At 42.9% G+C, this 22,038-nt stretch overlaps 1 protein-coding gene across 17 annotated transcripts in view; it reads left to right on the forward strand.

Annotated features, from left to right (window-relative positions):
- The window catches only part of DST (dystonin), a 522,273-nt gene that overhangs the window by 309,752 nt on the left and 190,483 nt on the right, over positions 1-22,038 (forward strand). For 16 of the 17 annotated variants that reach the window (XM_043907023.1, XM_043907022.1, XM_043907025.1 and 13 more), the window contains 5 exons: positions 11,661-11,773; positions 11,870-11,976; positions 15,807-15,926; positions 18,464-18,559; positions 19,004-19,131. In XM_043907023.1, coding sequence (XP_043762958.1) covers positions 11,661-11,773; positions 11,870-11,976; positions 15,807-15,926; positions 18,464-18,559; positions 19,004-19,131 — 564 coding nt within the window. Of the gene's footprint in view, positions 1-11,660; positions 11,774-11,869; positions 11,977-15,806; positions 15,927-18,463; positions 18,560-19,003; positions 19,132-21,662; positions 21,974-22,038 lie in introns of those variants that run through there. The other variant, XM_043907039.1, reaches the window with a different exon arrangement.

Below are 22,038 nucleotides of genomic sequence, written 5' to 3' on the forward strand. Positions count from 1 at the left end.
GCTGATGGCTTCGTCTCTTAATCCTCCTTAATGCGTTTGAATGGTTTTCCATAGTTCTTGGGAGAACGTTCAAAATCCTGTAAGAAGTTCATGAGATTTGGCATCACCTTGGCTCCTGTCCTTCATCCCGCCGTCTCCCCCATATCCCTGCTGCTGGCTCCTGACCTGAGCTGGTCCCCTGGGCCCTGGGTCCCCTGACACAGTGCGGGCCCTGTTCCCCACCGCACGCTGTTCTGGTTTCCCCCAGCTCCTTTCAAGGTTTAGAGCTCTCCATACAGAGCCCTATAGTCTTTATAAAAAATTTTTTTTTTTTTTTTTTTGCTGAAGTATGGTTGACTTACAGTGTTGTTTTGATCTCTGCTATCCAGCACACTGCTTCAGTTCTGTGTATCTGTATATACTTTCTTTTCCATATTCTTTTCCCTTATTGTTCATCATAGGATATTGAATATAGTGCCCTGTGCCATACAGTGGGACCTTGTTGTTTATCCATCTCATACATACTAGTTTGTATCAAAAAATGGCTGGAAGACCTGAATAAACATTTCTCCAAAGAAGACATACAGATGGCCAATAGGCACATGAAAGGATGCTCAACATCACCAATTATTCAGAGAAATGCGAGTCAGTGTCCTATATTCTTAACGCCTCACTCATCAGCCAGGCTCATGGTAGATGCTTATTAAATCCTGAGTGAATGAATGAACTGCTAGTTTGTTGCTGGGGGAGGATTATTTATAATTAGCATACCAAAGCCCTACATTCTGCCTTCTCTGATTGCATCATGTTGCATGGTTTATATTCCCGTAAGCACTTCTTAGTAACCTGTACACGTGCTCTGTGTACTTAGTTTCCCAAGTAGTTTCATAGGATCTTCTCTCAAGACTTGAGGCAAATCAGTGGGGTTCTTCAGACTGTATGGCCGCAGCAGCCCCAGCATCTCCCTCCACCTCACACATTTCCAGATGCTCTCTCAGGATAACTGCAAGTCTAGATGATTCTTGGTGATTCCCAATGTTTGTTTTTTATAGACAGGAGGTGAGACACGGGTGTCTGGATGTGTGTTCAAAGTCCAAGCAAGTTAGGACTAAGTCACAGGACACCTGAATCACAGCCCTCTGACTTTTTTCTACCTCAGTGTAGCCCATTTTTCTCAAATATGTGAAAATTTGTCTTTAATAATTTTTGGAAACTTTTAAAAGCAGTGGTAAAACTGCTTTGGTCATCAGTATCCATCCATAGGTAATGGGATCTGCAGATGCAACCACCTGGTGACCTAAAATATTAGGTTGGTGCAAAAGTAATTATAGTTTCAGACCCTGAATTTTAAATCATTAAGTTCAAACACATCTTTATTAGTCAAATAGGAACCATTACAATCAAGTCATTTTTGCCAGGGAGAAAGTAGTTTATTTTTGTAGCATAAAAATCTGTGCTTCAGGATTCGATGAACTCTTGGAAAGCATTTTCTGCCTCCCTTGTTTGTGGAAGCGTTTTCCTTGAAAAATGGTGTCGAGATGCTTGAAGAAGTGCTAGTGAGTTGGTGAGAGGTCAGGTGAATATGGCAGATGAGGCAAAACTTCATAGCCCAATTCGTTCGGCTTTTGAAGCGTTGGTTGTGCAGTGTGTGGTTGGGTGGTGTTGCAGAGAGTTGGGCCCACTCTGCTGACCAGTGCTAGCTGCAGCTCATTCAGTTTTCTGTGCATCTCATCAATTTGCTGAGCATACCTCTCTTAGGTAATGGTTTGCTGGGATCTGGAAAGTTGCAGTGGGTCAGACCAGCAGCAGGCCACCGAACAGTGACCATGACTCCTTTTTTGGTGCAAATTTGGCTTTGGGAAGCGCTTTGGAGTGTCTTCCTGGTTCAGCCACTGAGCTGGTTGTCACTGGTTGTCGTATAAAATCTGCTTTTCATTGCACATCACCATCCAATTGAGAAATGGTTCATTGTTGTTGCATAGAATAAGAGAATATAAACTTCAAAATGATATTTTTTTTGATTTTCAGTCAGCTCCTGAGGCACCCACTTACTGAGCTTAACGCCTGTGGAATGGTTGATGTTGGGTTCTTGGGCAGCTTCTCACGTCGTTGTAAAAGGATCAGCTTCGATGATCTTCTTGGTTGTTGTCAGCTTCCAGTGGCCAGCCGCTGAACTCATCCTCAAGGCACTTGTTTCCTTCGCAAAACTTCTTGAACAACCCCTGCGCTGTATGGTCGCTAGCAGTTCCTGGGCCAAATGCACTGTTGATGTTGCGAGCCGTCTCCACTGCTTGATGACCCATTTTGAACTCAAATAAGAAAATTGCTCGAGTTTGCTTTTTGTCTAACATCATTTCCATAGTCTAAAATACATATAAAATAAAGCAAGTAATAATTCATTAGCAGAAAACATAAAACAAGAAATATGTGTTAAAATGTATATAGCACAACCACATTTCTTTAAGAATATAGTCCAGCATCAAGTGGCAAAGTTCAACAATGCAAAGCCAGAATTGCTTTCGTACCAACCTAAAGCTGCACAGTCTGAGGTTGACTGAACCCACTGACGCAGAGCTGCCTCTGTGCGGAGGGTTGTAAGAGACTTGAGCATCAGGGGACTTGTGTCCCTGTGGGTCCAGGACTGATCCATCACGGATGCTGAGGGGCCGTGGCGTGTAGCAGAAAATTACCATCTTAATCATTTAAAAATTGTTTACTTGGCTGCTCAGGGTCTTAGTTGCAACACGTAGGATCCTCTGTCTTCGCTGTGGCAAGCAGGTTTTTAGTTGCAGCATGAGAGATCTTGTTCCCTGACCAGGGATTGAACCTACGCCCCCTGCATTAGGAGCACAGAGTCATAGCCAGTGGACCACCAGGGAAGTCCCCGTAACCATTTTTAAGTGTACAGTTTACTGGGATTAAACACATTCACAGTGTTATGTTACACAAACATCTCCACCACGCATCTGCAGAACTGTTTTCATCTTGCAAAACTCAAGCTCTGTGCCCATTAAACAGTAACTTCACCTCCTGCTCCCCCTAGACCTTGCAACCACCGATCTTCCCATTTTCTTTTTTTTTCCGACTGAGAAAGAAGACTTGCTCACGGTCCTTTCAGATGATCAGATATCTCAAATCACAAGGTTTATTTTAGTGGTTTTGATTTTATTTAAAAACATCTGTTATGAATCATGGAGATAGAGAACAGAGTGTTGGTTGTCAGAGGGGAGGAGCTGGCAGAGGGAAGGACTGGGAGTTCGGAGTCAGCAAAGGTGAACTGCAACCGGCAGGCTGGGTAGGCAGCAAGGCCCTACTGTTGGTGCAGGGAACTGTATTTAGTACCCTATGATAAACCATAATGGAAAAGATACATGAAGAAAGAAAGCATACGTATGAATAACTGAATCATTTTGCTGTGCACCTGAAACTAACACAACATTGTTAATCAGTTATACTCCAGTATAAAATAAAACGTTAAAAAAGTGAAAGCTAAAACTATACAACTTAGAAGGCATCATAAGAGAAAAACTTCATGACATTGGGTTAGGCAGTGATTTCTTGCATGTGTTACCAAAAGCATGGGTAACTAAGAAAAAATACAAGAACTGGACTACATGAAAACAAAAGCTTCTGTGCATCAGAAAACAGTATCAACAGTGTGAAAAAGCAGCCTGCAGAATGGGAGAATATATTTGTAAATCGTACATCTGAAAGTGATTCAATATCTAAAATATATACAGTCCTACGATTTAACAACGAAAAATCAAACAACTCAGTTTTAAAATTGGCAAAGGGTAGTTAGATGCTATCCAGAGAAGATGCACAGATGGCCTGTAAGCACAGGAAAAGATGCTCAACATCATGAATCATTCAGTTCAGTTCGGTTCAGTCGCTCAGTCGTGTCCCACTCTTTGAGACCCCATAGACTGCAGCATGCCAGGCCTACCTGTCCATCACCAACTCCCGGAGTCCACCAAACCCATGTCCATTGAGTCCATCTCATTCTCTGTCGTCCCCTCCTCCTCCTGCCCTCAATCTTTCCCAGCATCAGGGTCTTTTCAGATGAGTCAGCTCTTCGCATCAGGTGGCCAAAGTATTGGAGCTTCAGCTTGAACATCACTCAGGACTGATCTCCTTTAGGATGGACTGGTTGGATCTCCTTGCAGTCCAAGGGACTCTCAAGAGTCTTCTCCAACACCACAGTTCAAAAGCATCAATTCTTCGATGCTCAGCTCTTCTTTATAGTCTAACTCTCACATCCGTACATGACCACTGGAAAAACCACAGCCTTGACTAGACGGACCTTTGTTGGCAAAGTAATGTCTCTGCTTTTCAATATGCTGTCTAGGTTGGTCATAACTTTCCTTCCAAGGAATAAGTGTCTTTTAATTTCATGGCTGCAATCACCATCTGCAGTGATTTTTGGAGCCCCCCAAAATAAAGTCAGCCGCTGTTTCCCCTGTTTCCCCATCTGTTTGCCATGAAGTGATGGGACCAGATGCCATGATCTTAGTTTTCTGAATGTTGAGCTTTAAGCCAACTTTTTCACTCTCCTCTTTCACTTTCATCAAGAGGCTCTTTAGTTCTTCTTCACTTTCTGCTGTAAGGGTGGTGTCATCTGCATATCTGAGGTTATTGATATTTCTCCCAGCAGTCTTGATTACAGCTTGTGCTTCTTCTAGCCCGGCATTTCACATGATGTACTCTGCATATAAGTTAAATAAGCAGGGTGACAATATACAGCCTTGACATATTCCTTTTCCTATTTGGAACCAGTCTGTTGTTCCATGTCCAGTTCTAACTGTTGCTTCCTGACCTACATATAGGTTTCTCAAGAGACAGGTCAGGTGGTCTGGTATTCTGTCTCTTTCAGAACTTTCCACAGTTTATTGTGATCCACACAGTTGAAGGCTTTGGTGTACTCAATAAAGCAGAAATAGATGTTTTTCTGGAACTCTGTTGCTTTTTCGATGGTCCGTCAGTTGGCAATTTGATCTCTGGTTCCTCTGCCTTTTTTAAAACCAGCTTGAACATCCGGAACTTCACTGTTTACATATTGCTGAAGCCTGGCTTGGAGAATTTTGAGCACTATTTTGCTATCATGTGAGATGAGTGCAATTGTGCAGCAGTTTGAGCATTCTTTGGCATTTCCTTTCTTTGGGACTGGAATGAAAACTTACCTTTTCCAGTCCTGCGGCCACTGCTGAGTTTTCCAAATTTGCTGGCATATTGAGTGCAACACTTACACAGCTTCATCTTTTAGAATTTGAGATAGCTCAACTAGAATTCCATCACCTCCACTAGCTTTGTTCGTGGTGATGCTTCCTAAGGCCCACTTGACTTTGCATTCTAGGATGTCTGGCTCTAGGTGACTGATCACACCATCGTGATTATCTGGGTCCTGAAGATATTTTTTGTATAGTTCTGTGTATCCTTGCTACCTCTGCTTAATATCTTCTGCTTCTGTTAGGTCCATACCATTTCTGTCCTTTATTGAGCCCATCTTTGCATGAAATGTTCCCTTGGTACCTCTAATTCTCTTGAGAGATCTCTGGTCTTTCCCATTCTCTTGTTTTTCTCTATTTCTTTGCATTGATTGCTGAGAAAGGCTTTCTTATCTTTCCTGGGTGTTCTTTGGAACTCTGCATTCAAATGGGTATAACTTTCCTTCTCTCCTTTGCTTTTCGCTTCTCTTCTTTTCACAGCTGTTTGTAAGACCTCCTCAGACAGCCATTTTGCTTTTTTGCATTTCTTTTTCTTGGGGATGTTCTTGATCGCTGTCTCCTGTACAGTGTCATGAACTTCTATCCATTGTTCATCAGGCACTCCGTCTATCAGATCTGGTTCCTTAAATGTATTTCTCACTTCCACTGTATAATTGTAAGGGATTTGATTTAGGTCATACCTGAATGGTCTAGTGGTTTTCCCTACTTTCTTCAATTTCAATCTGAATTTGGCAATAAGGAGTTCATGATGTGAGCCACAGTCAGCTCCCAGTCTTGTTTTTGCTGACTGTATAGAGCTTCTCCATCTTTGGCTGCAAAGAATATTATCAATCTGATTTCAGTGTTAGCCATCTGGTGATGTCCATGTGTAGAGTCTTCTCTTGTGTTGTTGGAAGAGGGTGTATGCTATGACCAGTGTGTTCTCTTGGCAAAACTGTATTAGCCTTTGTCCTGCTTCATTCTGTACTCCAAGGTCAAATTTGCCTGTTACTGTAGGTGTTTCTTGACTTCCTACTTTTGCATTCCAGTCCCCTATAATGAAAAAGACATCTTTTTTGGGTGTTAGTTCTAAAAGGGCTTCATAGAACTGTTCGATTTCAGCTTCTTCAGTGTTACTGGTTGGGGCATAGTCTTGGATTACTGTGATGCTGAATGGTTTGCCTTGGAAACGAACAGAGATCATTCTGTCATTTTTGAGATTGCATCCAAGTACTGCATTTTGGACTCTTTTGTTGACTATGATGGCTACTCTATTGCTTCTAAGGGATTCTTTTCCACAGTACTAGATACAATGGTCATCTGAGTTAAATTCACCCAGTCCAGTCCATTTTAGTTTGCTGATTCCTAAAATGTCTACGTTGTTTATTGCCATCTCCTGTTTGACCACTTTTAATTTCCCTTGGTTCATGGACCTAACATTCCAGGTTCCTATGCTATATTGCTGTTTAGTAGCATTGCTTCCATCACCAGTCACATCTACAGCTGGGCATTGTTTTTGCTTTGGCTCCATCCCTTCATTCTTTCTGGAGTTATTTCTCCACTGATCTCCCGTAGCATATTGGGCATCTACCGACCTGGGGAATTTTATCTTTCAGTGTCCTATCTTTTTGCCTTTTCATACTGTTCATAGGGTTCTCAAGGCATGAATACTGAAGTGGTTTGCCATTCCCTTCTCCAGTGGACCACATTTTGTCAGAAGTCTCCACCAAGACATGTCCGTCTTGGGTGGCCCCAAGCTTGTACATTTGGAGGTTCTCGCTCGGTTCACATACTGTTCTCGGTTCATGTAGTGTTGAAGGCTGGCTTGAAGCCTTTTGAGCATTACCTTTGTGGCATATGAAATGAGCGCAGTTGTATGGTGGTGTGAGCGTTCCTTGGCATTGCCTTCCTTTGGGATTGTTTCTGTTTCATAGATAGGTTCATTTGTGTCATATTGTAGATTCCACATATAAGTAACGTCATGTGGTCCTTGTCTTTCTGGCTGACTTCACTGAATATGATAATCTCTAGGTCCATCCAGTTGCTGCAACTGGTATTATTTTGTTCCTTCTGATGGTTGAGTAGTCTTCTATGGTATATATATACCACAACTTTCTTATCCACTCATCTGCTGATGGATATTTAGGTTGTAACAAACTCCATGAATTTAAATCATTTTTTTCTATAATTTGAAAAACGTGCTGATTTGGACTTTGACTGTTGATGTTTTTTAGATACGTCCTTTCAGCATCCTTTCATTTTTGGTTCAGGATTTGGTCACCTTGTGTCTGTACTAACGTGTTCTTCTCTTAGTGACCCATGTCTGTGCCCCTCTGAGGTTCCCCGTGACAGTTTCTGAGGACTCTCTTCCCAGGCGTCTGACTTTGCTTCATGCTCCTCTTGGTTGGACTTGTTGGTGTTTGACATGATAAAACTTGAAAGCCTAATCTTTAGCCATTTATGACACTTAGGTCTCAGTTTTCTTGTAGAGTTCCATCTAATTCTTATGTGAAAGAATATATTAATAAAGTACTTGGGGACTGCAGAGTTATTTTGGGGCATCTATACTAAAAAATCTCTTATATAATTTTAATGTTCCACTAGTTTGGCTATCAATGTGTTGAAATCTTTATATATACGTATATATATGTATATTTATGCCTCTCTATATAAATGCCATACACATATATGTATATATGCCTATAAGGTCATCATTTAGTCTTGTCTGGCTCTTTGCGACCCCGTGGAGTACAGCCCATCAGGCTCCCTGTCCATGGAATTCTCCACGCAAGAATACTGGAGTGGGTAGCCATTCCCTTCTCCAGGACATCTTCTTGACCCAGGAATTATACCTGAGTCTCCTGCATTGCCAACAAATTCTTTACCATCTGAGCCACCAGGCAAGCCCATATATGCCTCTGGGTGTACATATATCTGTTTTGTCCGGGAAGAATACTTTTAATTTGGGTGTTGTGTGAAAGATGAGCACTACTTTTATCCAAGATTATCTTGTATTATGACAATAGCCATTTTGCTTGATACCTTTTTGTCCTGTGTTTTTGAGACAAAGGCATTAAGCATGCACAGAAGTGGCTTCGGCCTGACTTTCAACTTTGTCATATGGCCTCTCTTGGTTTTATACATCTAATGTGAAAAATGTTTGTGATCACCTCCCATTTTTTACTTCTTTGTAAGTGCTTTCTCTTAATTTAATGGGGGAAAAAGTGGGATGTAAAGGTGTGCTTTAAAAAGTTGCTGTCCATGATGATGGAGTCATTCAGAAAAGATGGCATCATCATAGAATAATAATACAAGTAAGACTTAGATGGCTTTTTTCCCATTAAAAAACTGGTATATATTATTTTAGGTGGCAGAGAATTACATCATATAATTTTGAATGGTTTTCAGAAAACAGGGAAATTAGACTAGTTACTACTCAATGATGTAAGCTATGACAGGAACATAGTCGCTTACAGTATAATATAGTATTTGCTTAGTGAAACCTAAGATGAGAATAAAATTTCCTATAAAAATTCCATAAAAGAGGATGTTACAGTGAAATGAAGCCTTTAGAATGAAAACAAAAATCTTGTGTATGTGGGATCTAGCCAGGTTTTTAAGGGTTATATGATCCCAGTGAAGCTGTGAAGGGAAAGGAAGGTAGGTCGCAGCATATGCAGCTTCTGGAAGCTCGAGACGAACGGGAAAAGCAGAATGGAAGGCTGCAGAGGGACCCCAGAGAAGATAGAATTCTGATAACACTCAGGCTGCTCCTTCCCAGAGTGGTTTTAGAACACTTTTTGCTTCATTAAGGTTTGTTCCTTGGAGTCTTTTAACAGAGGAAACCCACTGCAGTTTTTGTTTCACGAAAGGGTTAAATATCGGGAAAACAGAGGCAGCTTATCCCAGGTTGATGTATTACACAGACGCTTTTGTGCTCAAACAACTATGTCATTCTGAAGGAGTGCTTTGTTCTCCAGTGGAGAGCTGGGCTCTTCAATGGCTGGATTCATTCTCCCGGATTACTCACTGTTTACTCTATCTGCTAATGGCAGGCTTTGCTTGACAACATGCCCTTTCTTGTTGGGAGACTTGGCAAACTCAGAAACACTGGCTTTTATTTCTTCAAAATGTCTGAACTTTGTGGATGCAAAGCAGTTTTTTGAACTTCCGAGATTTGTTTTTGTCTACACTGTTATGCACACCTGTTTAGTAATCTTGAAGTTAGCAGACTCTTCAAACAACACGTTTGTGAATAAAAGGTGTTATTTTTTTAGAGGTGATGTTGTTTACCTGTATTGTTGTCAGTGGATTCATTGTTTGTATAATCAGTGTGAGATACCTTTCTAGTGATCATATTGGTGGCAATGTGAAAAGCATTAAAGAATTTCCAGATAATTCCCAGGAAATACATAGGTAGGTACATTTCAAGATTATGAACACTTTGAAAGTGCAGTGAAGCAGTGAGTAGATTTCTTTGAAGGTCTGCTTTCTTAGTAGATAGAGAGTCCTGATTGCTGTCTCCCCCCCTGAAATTAGTGGTATGTTTCCCTCCTGTAAGCTGTTTTCTCACTGTGTTCAGAATAACTACATCTCAGCCTCCCATCCTACCTCTGAACGCCCCTTCTGCAGACCCCAGAGGGTTATTTTGAGGGAGAGAGGATGCCCTTGGAGGCTGGAATGAGAGCCTTTCCTTAGAAGCTGAGAAACAGGTCTTAGAGATTCGGGGGTTGGTGCTGCTCTTTCTGATGGCTTTACTTTACAGTTTCCAGATTCGTTTCTACATTCTTTAAATGATTTTGAGAGGAAAGTTTCCTGACTGCCTTCTGGCCTTGAGTTAAGTTTTTAGCTACAGTGTTTTACACTTAGTATTCAAGGAGTATTTGGGAAGTCTTATAAAATCCTATGTCAGTAGAGCCAGCTTTAAGTAACCTCTGTGGTTTATAGCATCATGGTGGGTGTGGGTATGGGGGTGTGTGTGTGATGTATGTTTGTGAAGATATAAGCTGGTGCTTATTTTAGTCTTTTATGATTCTGTATAATAACCAATCTACTTACCTTATCTGTAGATATGTATTGAGTGTCTACAATATATATGCCACTGTTTATCTCAATAGAAGGATAAAATACAAAAGTCTGTTAAAACCACGTGGCTCTTTGTATCTTGGAATTGGCTGGTTGGGAGAAAAGAGATGCGCCTGTACTTTGAACAGTAAATTTGGAGGACAAAGAAGTATATGATTCTTCCAGGTGCCAGATTAATTGGCACAGGCTCAGGAGTAGGACTTCCCAGCATCTCAGATGGTAGAGAATCCACCTGCCGTGCAGGAGATGTGGGTTCAATGCATGGGTTGGGAAGATCCCTTGGAGGAGAGCATGGACACCCACTCCAGTATTCTTGCCTGGAGAATCCCATGATGGGGGAGCCTGGCGGGCTTCAGTCCATAGGGTTGCAAAGAGTCGGACACGACCGGGCAACTCAGCACCCTGGAGTTCAGGGAACAAAGGGGGACATGAGGGCGGGGAAGGTGAGTGAGGGCCCCGGAGGAGGTGGGGCTGGATGTCTGCTCCCAGGGTGGGGAGACCTGTGCAGGGGGCTGCGACCGGAGAGGGTGTTCTGCGTGGTGGCACCCTGAGGTTAACAGTGCATGGGGCCTGATCTCTTTGGGAGGAACACTGAGAAGTTGCCAGTTGGATTAGAAGGATACTGCGGAGGTAGTGCGGCTTAAATAGATGGAATGCGACACTCATACATGTTCTGATCACGGGCAATTTGTGGATTTTGCTGAAGTTTTATACAGGAAAGTTGTTGCATTTTTCTACATTTGCTTTTGGGTCACAAAAGTTTCTGAGAGAAGTGAGTGTTGACTGAAAAACTGAACCATCTAAAAGGTGAGAGTTACACTTGGTGAACAAAATTGAGGCCTTAATCCTAGGACACGGCCTTTCAGACGGCTCTGAGGGACGGCTCTGAAGAGGCCAGGGGAGGCCAGGATGTATGGGGGCTTTGCGACAGAGACTACTTGATTAATTAATTAGAGAAAACAAGATCTCTTAAGGTAATGAATCGAGTGCTTTTCTGTGCATGGGAAGATTTATGCGGGCCTCTGAGCTCCCGGAGCTCCGTTCTTTGATCTGTGCCTCAGCTGCCCGGGGCCACACTGAGATGAGTTTGATGGTTTGATGATTTTGGGCTGGTGGTTTGACGTGTTTCCATCCTGAGTTCCCTCAGGGCTCATGGTCCAGGGGGCTGTAATGTGATGGCTGGGTGACTGCAGCATCCTTTGTTTACTAATACAATAGGAGGCACTCTTAGTTCACAGGAGCAGTGTTAAAGATTGGATGAAAACCTCTGTAGTTCAACACACGCTTAGTATTAAGATTTGCAGGAGTTGTTATGTCAATAAGTACACATGTAAATTTCATAATGAATTGGCAAGTGAGAAACGCCATTAACACAGCGTATGTTTTTCCTAGGCCGGACCTGATAGACATGAATACCGTTGCTGTTCAAAGCAACCTTGCAAATTTAGAGCACGCTTTCTATGTAGCAGAAAAAATTGGTGTTATAAGACTTCTGGATCCTGAAGGTGAGTGATTGTCTTGACCAGATGCTGACGGGCTGGAAAGTCTGATCTACAAGAATTGATCCGCATTTTGAAATAATTCATGTTGCTGCTTTTTAGATGTTGACGTCTCCTCACCTGATGAAAAGTCAGTAATAACTTATGTATCATCTCTCTATGACGCATTTCCCAAAGTCCCTGAAGGGGGTGAAGGCATCGGGGCAAATGTGAGTATTGATTTTTCCATTCTGAAGTTGATAACTCAGAATTGACTGAATTCTCTGAGAGTGCTTTTTGCAGTCATATTTTTTGTTAACATGACTTAAAAGAAATTGAAGTATAGTAGATTTATAATGTTTTGTTAATTTATGCCGTACAGCAAAGTGATTCAGTTATCCATACATTTACATTCTTTTTTTAATGTTCTTTTTCATTATAGTTTATCATGGGGTATTGAATATAGTTCTGCTCATCCCAGCCTCCCCCTAGCTTCTACCCCTTGGTACCCGTCGATCTGTTCTCTGTGTCCGTGATTCTGTTTGTTTCATAGATAAGTTCATTTGTGTCATATTTTAGATTATGATACCATTCATATTGTATGGTATTTGTCTTTCTCTGTCTTACTTCACTTAGTATGATAACCTCTAGGTCTATTCATGTTGCTACACATGGCATTATTTCATTCTTTTATATGGTCAAGTAATATTCCATTGTATATATGTACCATATCTTCTTTTTCTAAAAAACTTTTTACTTTGTCTTTAGTCTTACATGAATAGCAGCAGGATTCAGCCATACACACACACACACACACACACACACACACACTTTTTACTTTTTACTTTGTCTTTAGTCTTACATGAACAGCAGCAGGATTCAGCCACACACACACAGACACACACACACAGACACACACACACACACACACAGACACACACACACACACACACACACACTTTTTACTTTTTACTTTGTCTTTAGTCTTACATGAATAGCAGCAGGATTCAGCCATACACACACACACACACACACACACACACTTTTTACTTTTTACTTTGTCTTTAGTCTTACATGAACAGCAGCAGGATTCAGACACACACACACACACACACACACACACACACACACACACACACACACACACACACACACACACACACACACACACACACACACACACACACACACACACACGTATCAATTCTTCCCGACTCCCCTCCCATCCAGGCTGCCACATAACATTGAGCAGAGTTCCATGTGCTATGTAGTAGGTCCTTGTTGGTTATCCATTTTAAATACAGCAGTATGTACCTGTCCATCCCAGACTCCCTAATTATCCCTTTCCCCATCCTCCCCCGCCAGCAATCCTAAGTTCATCCTCTAAGTCCGTGAGTTTCTTTGTTTTGTAAGTAAGTTCCTTTGTATCATTTCTTTTTAGATTCCACGTATACGGGATGCCACGTGATATTTCTCTTTGTCTGACTTGCTTCCCTCAGTGTGACAGTCTCAGGTCCATCCATGTCGCTGTAAATGACATTATTTCATTCTTCTTAACGGCCGAGTAGTATTCCTTTGTGTATATGCACCACCTTTTCTTTAGCCACTCATCTGCTGATCAGCATTTAGGTTGTTTCCATGTCGTGGCTATTGTGAATAGTATTGCTGTGAATAGACGTGCATGTGCCCTTTTGAATTAGAGTCCTGTCTGGGTGTATGCCCGGAGTAGGATTGCGGGACCATATGGTAATTATATTTTTAGTTTTCTGAAGAGCCTCCATGCTGTTCTCCGAGGTGGCTGTAACATTCCCACCAGCAGCCTAAAAGGGTTCCCTTCTCTCTGCACCCTCTCCAGCATTTATTGTTGACTTTTTAGTGATGTCTGTTCTGATCAATGTGAATTGATAACCTCATTATGGTTTTGATTTGCATTTCTCTGATAATTAGTGATGTTGAGCATCTTTTCATGTGCCTGTTGACCATGTGTATGTTCTCTTTGGAGAAACGTCTATTTAGATCTTCTGCCCACTTTTCAATTCAGTTGTTTTTGTGTTGTCAAGTTGTGTGGGTTTACAGTCTTTAAATATCAAATATTTTTTAATGGATTTGAGTTAATAGGCTACTCAGTAAGTTGGTACTATATGTATTTTAATGATACCATTCCACCACTCAAGTATAACTCAGAAACATTTCATTTCTTAAAGTAGGCTATTCAGAGTTGCATGTCATTTTATAAACAAAAGCTAGAAACACTCAATTTAGAGATTTTTTTTTTCTTTCTTAATGTGCTGCCATTTGACAGCCACCCAGTTTGCTATCCTTCTCTCTGTAGAGACTCTCTCACTTCCGAAATCACTTTCAAGTTTATAGACTTACGTGATCCCAGGAAGTAAGGTCGCTCTGTGTTGTGTTCTGATTTGAAGGTGAGGCCCAGAGGAGGGTGACTGGATTTTGCCAGACTCACAGGGCTTCTCTGTAGCAGGGCAGGATCTCGGACACGTTGCTCTGGGTTCTTGGTTTCGTCCCGTGCTCCCGGAAGCCTGCAGTGTATTCGCCGTGCATGTCATGCTGGCCCTGCTGATGAGCGAGCGCTGTGCTTCTCTGGAGGAAGGACCCCCGCCCCACACGTGCTGTGCTCTTGGGGGACCCCCTCGCCTGGCCCCTCCACTCCTGCAGCTGCCGGCTTTATTCTGTCTCACCTTGATGATTCGGGAGCTCTCCCTTCGCTCTCTTGTGTCGCCTCCGGGTGCTCTGGTTTAGGCTTGCTCCTGGTCTCTCCTCTGTGCTCTGTCCTGAAGGCTGGTCCCCGAGCATCTTGCTGCCGAGCTCACCCTCCGCTCCGCCGTCCACTGTGACTCAGACTGGAGCTGCCCGAGAACGTGCCTGTGGCCGTTCCGCGCTCCTCCCCACAGCCTGCACGCAGCTCCTCACTCCCACCGCTTCACCGGGCTGAAGCTGTGAGCTTGCTTGTGGCCTTGCCAGCTCCCCTGATTTTCTGCTACCATCATCTCTGCACACTGTAGGCACGTTGGCTTGGAAACCTCCCACGGCGTCATGTAGCTTGCAAGGCTCAACCTGGTCTGGGTGTACCGACCTCCAGGGCTCTGCATGTGTCAGCTCTTCCCAGCATCAGTCCCCACGTGAGCTGTTGGTGGTAACTGGGGCGTTCCTGTCTCAGAGTAGGTGCCCCCGTCCCATGCGTCGTCTGTCTGTCCCTCCCGCCGCCCACTGACAGCTCCTGCTCACTGTGTTTCCAGGCACGTCTGTGCTCACCTGACTTTTTATCTTGATGCCTCGCATAAACTACCCGCTTTTGTTATTTCAACACTTCTTCAGTACTGCTCTTCATTTTGCATAACTGTTTATATTATGACTCTCTCTTGCCTCCTCGTCTAGACAGAAAATGCTTTGATAAAAGGGGTCATCTCTTAAAGTATTATATTTTATTACAGTGCTTACTTAGCACAGTGCTTTGAACATCTCAAATGCTTAATTGAAGAAAACAGTTGACAGTCTTCCAGTCTCCTTCATTTCAAAAAAAAGTTTGCTTAAGGAATATTGAATCCTTCCCACCATGTTCATTTCCTGTAGGTTTCATTCCTATCAAATTTCCTGTGTATTACATAGTTCTCTGAGTTTCAGATATAAGGTAGACTTAGAAGGGCTGGCAGAGAAGGTAGCTCACCTGGCTTTTGCAGGTCATTACTCCCTTTCTTGACTGCCTGGGAAACACTCCAAATTGATCAGGGTGTTTTTTTCTGCTACATTTCAATGCAGCCTCAGAAGCGTTCTTAACATGGTGTTTCAATCAGCCTGGATCCTTGGATCAGAGTTGGCATTCCTTAGGCGAGTCTTACTGGTCAACTGTTGATAGCATCTTTTTAGAGCTGTTTAAGTGGACAGAATTGAGACTGGGAGGGGATGAAGAAAACCTTGAACTGGTCCTCTCTGTCCGGCTTAAAGACCCGCAGATCCACCCAGTGATCTCTGACCAGACTGTGTTAGACATGAATGTTGCCATCTACAGATACAGACCTTTTCTGCCATCTTCTCCTTGCAGGATGTTGAAGTCAAGTGGATTGAATACCAGAATATGGTCAACTACCTCGTCCAGTGGATTAGACACCACGTGGCCACTATGTCGGAGAGAACGTTTCCTAATAATCCTGTAGAACTCAAGGTCTGTGTCCCTACAGAAGTTAAGTAGGGTTAAGTTTATTACTAAACTTTAAAAAAATGCTGAAATGGGTCTATCATTTCAGAAACTGAAGAAAAATTATCCTTGGCAAGGTACCAATCAGCAGGCAAATTATTTATTTATTCATCTTCTATTATACAGAGGAAATGGAAGTCGACACTAATAGTTAAAACATCAGAGTAACAACATCTTAAATTTATAGTCCCTTCACTTTGCATTGTTGCGAGTTAATATGGGAGGGTCTCTGGAAGTGACATTGTGGTGTTATTTTTGGAACCTGGGAGACACCTGGAGCTAGCAGGTGGCCGGGGTAGGAGCTGTGTGGGAAGCTTGTGCAATACAAGGGTGGCCGGGTGTGTGCCTGTGGTCACATCCCATTAAAAACTGCCTCAGAGGCTTCTGTGGTACAAGATGTACCTTCAGTATTTCACCATGAATTCAAAAGGACATACCCGACTCCCGGGGTAAATGAGTTCCTGGTTTAATAGAACAGGTGCTGCTACCTAAGAAACCGGGTCCATCTCTTTGTCAGAGACGTCACAGAGGTACTAAAAGATGGTGCAGGTGTATAAGCATTGAAAATAAGTTGACTCTTTTTGTCCCTTGGGATGTGTCATAGCAAAGTAGTGTACTTTATTTCAAGAAATAGCTCATGTAAATATGAACAACAAGGTCTAATTCCTTGAACTGTAGACATTGTTTTCCTGATTGGAATTGCAAGAATGGTTCTAATGCAGGAGGGGCCCATGCGCCTGTACACAGCCTCTGAGGAACAGATTTTACTCACGCCGGCACGGGGAGTTTGTCCTTTTGGCACCAGGCTCCTTGGCGCGTGTCCACGTGGTGCTCTTTCAGGTCTTTCTGAAGCGGTTTTGTGTGATGTCTCCCAGGGTAGATGGTAACCTCTCCCGGCAGGAAAGCGTTCCTCCCCCTTCCGTGACCACATCTACTGTGAACAGCGTCAGCACATGATGGCATTCTGTGCTCACTCACCGATGGACATCCTGAAATGCTGCACTTTGGGTTCAGCCAACTTATAGATTTCAAGTTCCACTTATTTCCACATGGATTCATTGTCCAGACATTTGAGTAAATTCATGCTGGCTTCTGATTAGTGCAGATGCTTAAATTATTGAAGAAGTTTGACTACACAGATTACTTGCTGGTGCCTGGGATAAGACATGATATAGGAAAAAAATACATCATGGGGAAATACCAAATATTGGGTTTGCCAAAGAGTTTATTTGGATTTTTCCGTAAGATATTACAGAAAAACCCAAAGGAACTTTTTGGCCAACTGAATAATTTTCTTAACCAGCAAAGCATTAAATGGACTCCCCTTCAGAGAAATGTCTCTCCTCAAATATTTGCATGGACTTGTTTTAAAGCAGCATGAATTAGGATGAAATAATCAGTGTACACTTACTAAATGTGGAGCTATTTTATCAACATAATTTTTATAAGTTCCTTGTTAATAAACATAATAAACGTATATTTAAGAGAGTCCCAAATTAATATCTATAAATTGGATAGTAATTTAATTATATGGCTCAAACTTTTATAATAATAGCAGGAACCAGTAGCATCTTTTTTTGCTGTAAGATCTGCTTAATTTGGCCAGTGGGGCACTGAAAGCAGATTTTAGTCCTGTCTGTCTGATGAGAATTCTGTTTTCAAGGATAGACCATGAAATAGAGAACAATGCTTCCCACCCCGTTTTATGAGACTTGCATCAGATGATTTTTCCAAAAAGTAAAAGCTAAAGTACAGCATTTGCAAAGTGTATCTTTTAGAGGATGTGTCTTCTTGTTTGGATGATGAGAGATCCTTAGTAGAGTTGTGGTTCCCTGGTGGTTCAGCTGGTAAAGAATCTGCCTGCACTGTGGAGACCCGGGTTAGATCCCTGGGTCGGGAAGATCCCTTGGAGAAGGGAAAGGCTACCCACTCCAGTATCCTGGTCTGGAGAATCCCATGGACACAGGAGCCTGACAGACTACAGTCCATGGGGTCACAAAGAGTCAGACACGACTGAGCAACTAACAGACACTGTTGTGGTTTTCACTACCCAGATGCCTAGGCAGCATATGTTGAATCGGGCTCACAGCCCTAATCACATCCTCTTTAGATCCCTCAGATCCTGTTTACCAGCTGGCTGAGAACTGGCATCCTTGATTGCCTATTTCATGAAAGAATGCCTCCCCTGGTGGCACAGTGGTAAAGAGTCTGCTTGCCAATGCAGGAGATGCAAGAGATGCGAGTTTGATCTCTGGGTCAGGAAGATCCCCTGGAGGAGGAAATGGGAACCCACTCCAGTATTCTTGCCTGGAAAATTCCATAGACAGAGGTGCTTGGCGGGCTACGGTCCATGGGGACCCAAAAAGTCAGACATAGCTGAGCACACATGCCATGCCACCCAGGGCAGGTGACAGAATAGAAAGCATTTGAAGTCGTGATGTTATGCGATAATGAAAACAGATTTTTGAAGTTCAGCTCTTCGTTTATTTTCCCTTTCCTTTTAGGCACTTTACAATCAGTATTTACAGTTTAAAGAAACAGAAATTCCACCAAAGGAGACAGAAAAATCAAAAATTAAACGCTTATATAAATTATTAGAGGTAAGCAAAAATTTCCTTTTAATTGGCAAATGCCTCCTTTTTTAAAAACACTTTATTGGTGTAGTTGATTTATAATGTGTCAATTTCTGCTGCATAGCATGGTGACTCAGTGATATACCTCAGTTGTATATATATTTACTGTGCTGTGCGGTAGGACTTTGTTGCTTGTCCATTCTCTATATAATACAGTTTGTACCTGCCAATCCCAAACTCAGTCCTTCCCTTCCCCCTTCTCCAACCCCTCCCACTTGTCAGCCACAAGTTTGTTTTCTGTGTCTGTGATTCCGTTTCGTCGATAAGCTTTCTTGTGTCATGTTTTAGAGTCCATCTGTAAGTGATATCATATGATATCAAATGTGATCTTCTTAGTAGTCTGTCTTGATTTAAGAAACATAATTTTTAATGTCTTTGCTTCACATCAACTTTTTGTGCTGTTTTCTGTAGATTTGGATAGAGTTTGGACGCATCAAACTCCTTCAAGGCTATCACCCAAACGACATAGAAAAGGAGTGGGGAAAGCTCATCATCGCCATGCTGGAGAGGGAGAAGGCTCTCCGCCCTGAAGTCGAAAGGTTGGGGTGTTCTCTGCCCTGGGTGTCCAGTGGGGGGGTCCACTTCTGGTGCAGAAACAGCTTAAGCTTTGGAGACACGCCATCCCAGACCAATGTTAACCGTTTCCGTTTGCTTGTTTCTGTGACCCTGGCTCAGTCTTTCTGATTCTCCATTTTCTTATCTAGAAACTCTTCCACGAGGTTTGAGGAAGGAATCAGGGAAGTAATGTTGGAGGGGGGCCTAGTTTGGCGTGTGCAGGTTGCATCTCATATGGCGGTTACAGACTTAACAGGGGGACCCGTGAGAATTTCTCCAGCTTTTAAGTCACCAGAAGCTCATCCATACACAACATAGGTTAACCGTGAGCTTACCTTGTTTCTTGGTATGTTTTGGGCTACGGCCCTCTGCAGCACCTGGAGGGCACGTGGTGATCGCTGGTTCAGTCCCGCCCTGCCTGTGGGCCCGAAAGCATCCCTCAGCTTCCTCCTGTCTCTCCTGCCTCGCCAGGAGCCCCGGAAGGTCCCCTGGGTCCTCAGGAGGGGTTTGTTGGGCACTCTGTCTCTGTGGCCGTCCTTCCGTTCCAGCCTGAGCTGTGCTGCGTGGGGCTCGTGGTCCAAGTCCCCGAGGCCGGCCTTCTGGCATGGCCAGGGGCCAGGCCACCCGCAGCCCCCTTGCCCTCTGCGAGCCATCTCTCAGGAGCGCTGGCCTGCCCCTTTCCCAGCCTCCATGTCTGTGAGATCTCAGTACTGTCTGTTCCTGCGGCTGGATCGTCTGGTTCCTCCTCTCCTTACTCCTCATCTTCCTCAGACCTCAGCTCCAGTATGATTTCCTCCAGGAACTTTCTGAAGTCTGCCAGGCTGGTTCAGGTGTTTCCGTGTTGACCCTCCCGTTACATGTGGTCCTCCTTCATAGACTCATCTCGGTTGTAATTTATGCATTTCTCTGCGATTGCTTGAATGAGGACTGCCAGTTCCACAGAGTGAGCTCTAGTAACATGCAGACAGATTCCTGTGTTTGTGGTTCCTTGTACTGCCCACATCACCGGCTCTGCTACCCGGAGGCCCTCAATATACTGATGTTCTCTCCACCCACTCATAACTTCCACGTGGAAGAAGTGTGAACTTAATTCATTGAAGATCTGAGGGCAGGTCTGATTTGTCAGGCCTTTATGACATCATTTATGACACGCTTGTTAAAGCAGAGTATTCTGTCTGCATAACTGGATCCTTTTGAACCAGAACAAGTGTGAAATACCCAGGATGGACCTTTTAGGGAGGAGATAATTCTGGGTGGTTCAAATGAAATGCTCAGCTTCTAATCTGATGAAAGGATAGAAAAGGTGCCAGAGAAAGAAAGGGGGCAGAGTTGATTTTAGTCATCAGAATAGCAGCTGGATTTTAATTTATGTAAATAAAAGAATGCTGTGGTTAAGAGTTCAAGGTCTAGCAGCCAAGTCAGTCCTGGATGAATTATTAGCTCAGTGTTCATGTCATGTAACCTTAGATTCACTATCCTCTCTAAACTTCAGTTTCCTCATTTGTAAATAGGGTATAATAGTAGGAACCATATTTGGTGGTTCTGAGTATGTCTATAAAATGATTAGTTAATTTCCTGGCACCTAACAATTGCTTCAGAAATGTTAGATGCTGGCTATTATTATTTTGTGCTCTTCTGTTTACTGACTATATTTGACATGGCTCTCTCAAATTCCCTTCTAAAAAGGACAGTGTCTACCTCTAGTTGGGGAAGCAGCAGTTTGGCTTTGCAGTGTTGGGGATAGGAAAATATTTAGCATGGCTGATTCAATGCCTTCATTTTTCTTGAAGCAACAAGTTTTTTTGGCATTAAGTCTGTATTGCAGAATAATAGCTCTGTGGCATGGGAGTGTGTAAAAGGCAAATGAGAAAGAGCCAATGATCTTAGGCCAGGTAATAACCTGTAGAAAGGGAAAACAAGCACAGACAAATTAAATCTCCAAGCATCACACTGATACTCTTAGCAATTTGGCTTTTAAAAGTAAAAAGTAACTTTAGTGAGAGTAGACCTAACATTCCTGGGAGCCGTTCCTGTGGGGGAGAAAAGGTAATTGGACACTTTTCCAGTTAGTGTAACCTAATCAACAAAGCTGTGGTGGTTAAAAAGGAAAGATGCTTTGCTTCTTGTCAAATTTGTTTGCTTGTAGGTGTTTGTACCTACCGGTTTTTTAACCCTGTGTTGTTCAATATAGAGCTGGTTTTTCCAAAATGCTAGGATGAGGCTCTGATTGGCTATTTGTGTTCTTTTAGCGGATGATTGGTGTTGCCAGAGTGACCTGATTGTACTTGGGCTTCAGTGAAACATCAGAGTTGTTTTTGAGGTGGTGGCAAGTGAATGACTCTTGGTGAAAATATTTGGCAAGTCTTGTCCAGTGACGCCCCATCAGCCTGCCTTGTCCGTACATGTAGGGCTTTCGTGTAGGATACAAAAGGCAGACCTTAGCTAGCAAACCCATGGCTCTAGGCGGGATTCTTTTGAATAGTTATCACCGTATTATTTGCTGCGTGTTGAATATGCATGTTGGGGCATATTTAAGGAGCCATTAAAAGCTGTAACAGCCAGTCGCCTCTTTTCACCATTAGAAGTAGCACTTTCTGCAGACTGTGCTTTCTAGTCTCCTTTTAATGGTGGAAGAAAAAGCATCATTGCAAGGATAAAAATGCACAGCAGTAGTTACAGTTACCGGAGCAGTGATTCTGTGTTTACTAACACGACCAGCACTCGGACTAGTCTTGACTCAAATGAGAATTTCCTCTCCGTTCATTGTGGTCCAACCCTGATCAACTCCTGTATTAGCTTTGGCAATGAATCCTTTGATGGACACAGGTACGGAGTCCTTGGTGTAGGATTGTGGTTTTTCTTTTGGTGGGCCGTGTTTTTCAGGGGTGGCT

This window comes from Cervus elaphus, chromosome 7 (genome assembly GCF_910594005.1).
Source record: "Cervus elaphus chromosome 7, mCerEla1.1, whole genome shotgun sequence".
Taxonomy (NCBI): Eukaryota; Metazoa; Chordata; class Mammalia; order Artiodactyla; family Cervidae; genus Cervus; species Cervus elaphus.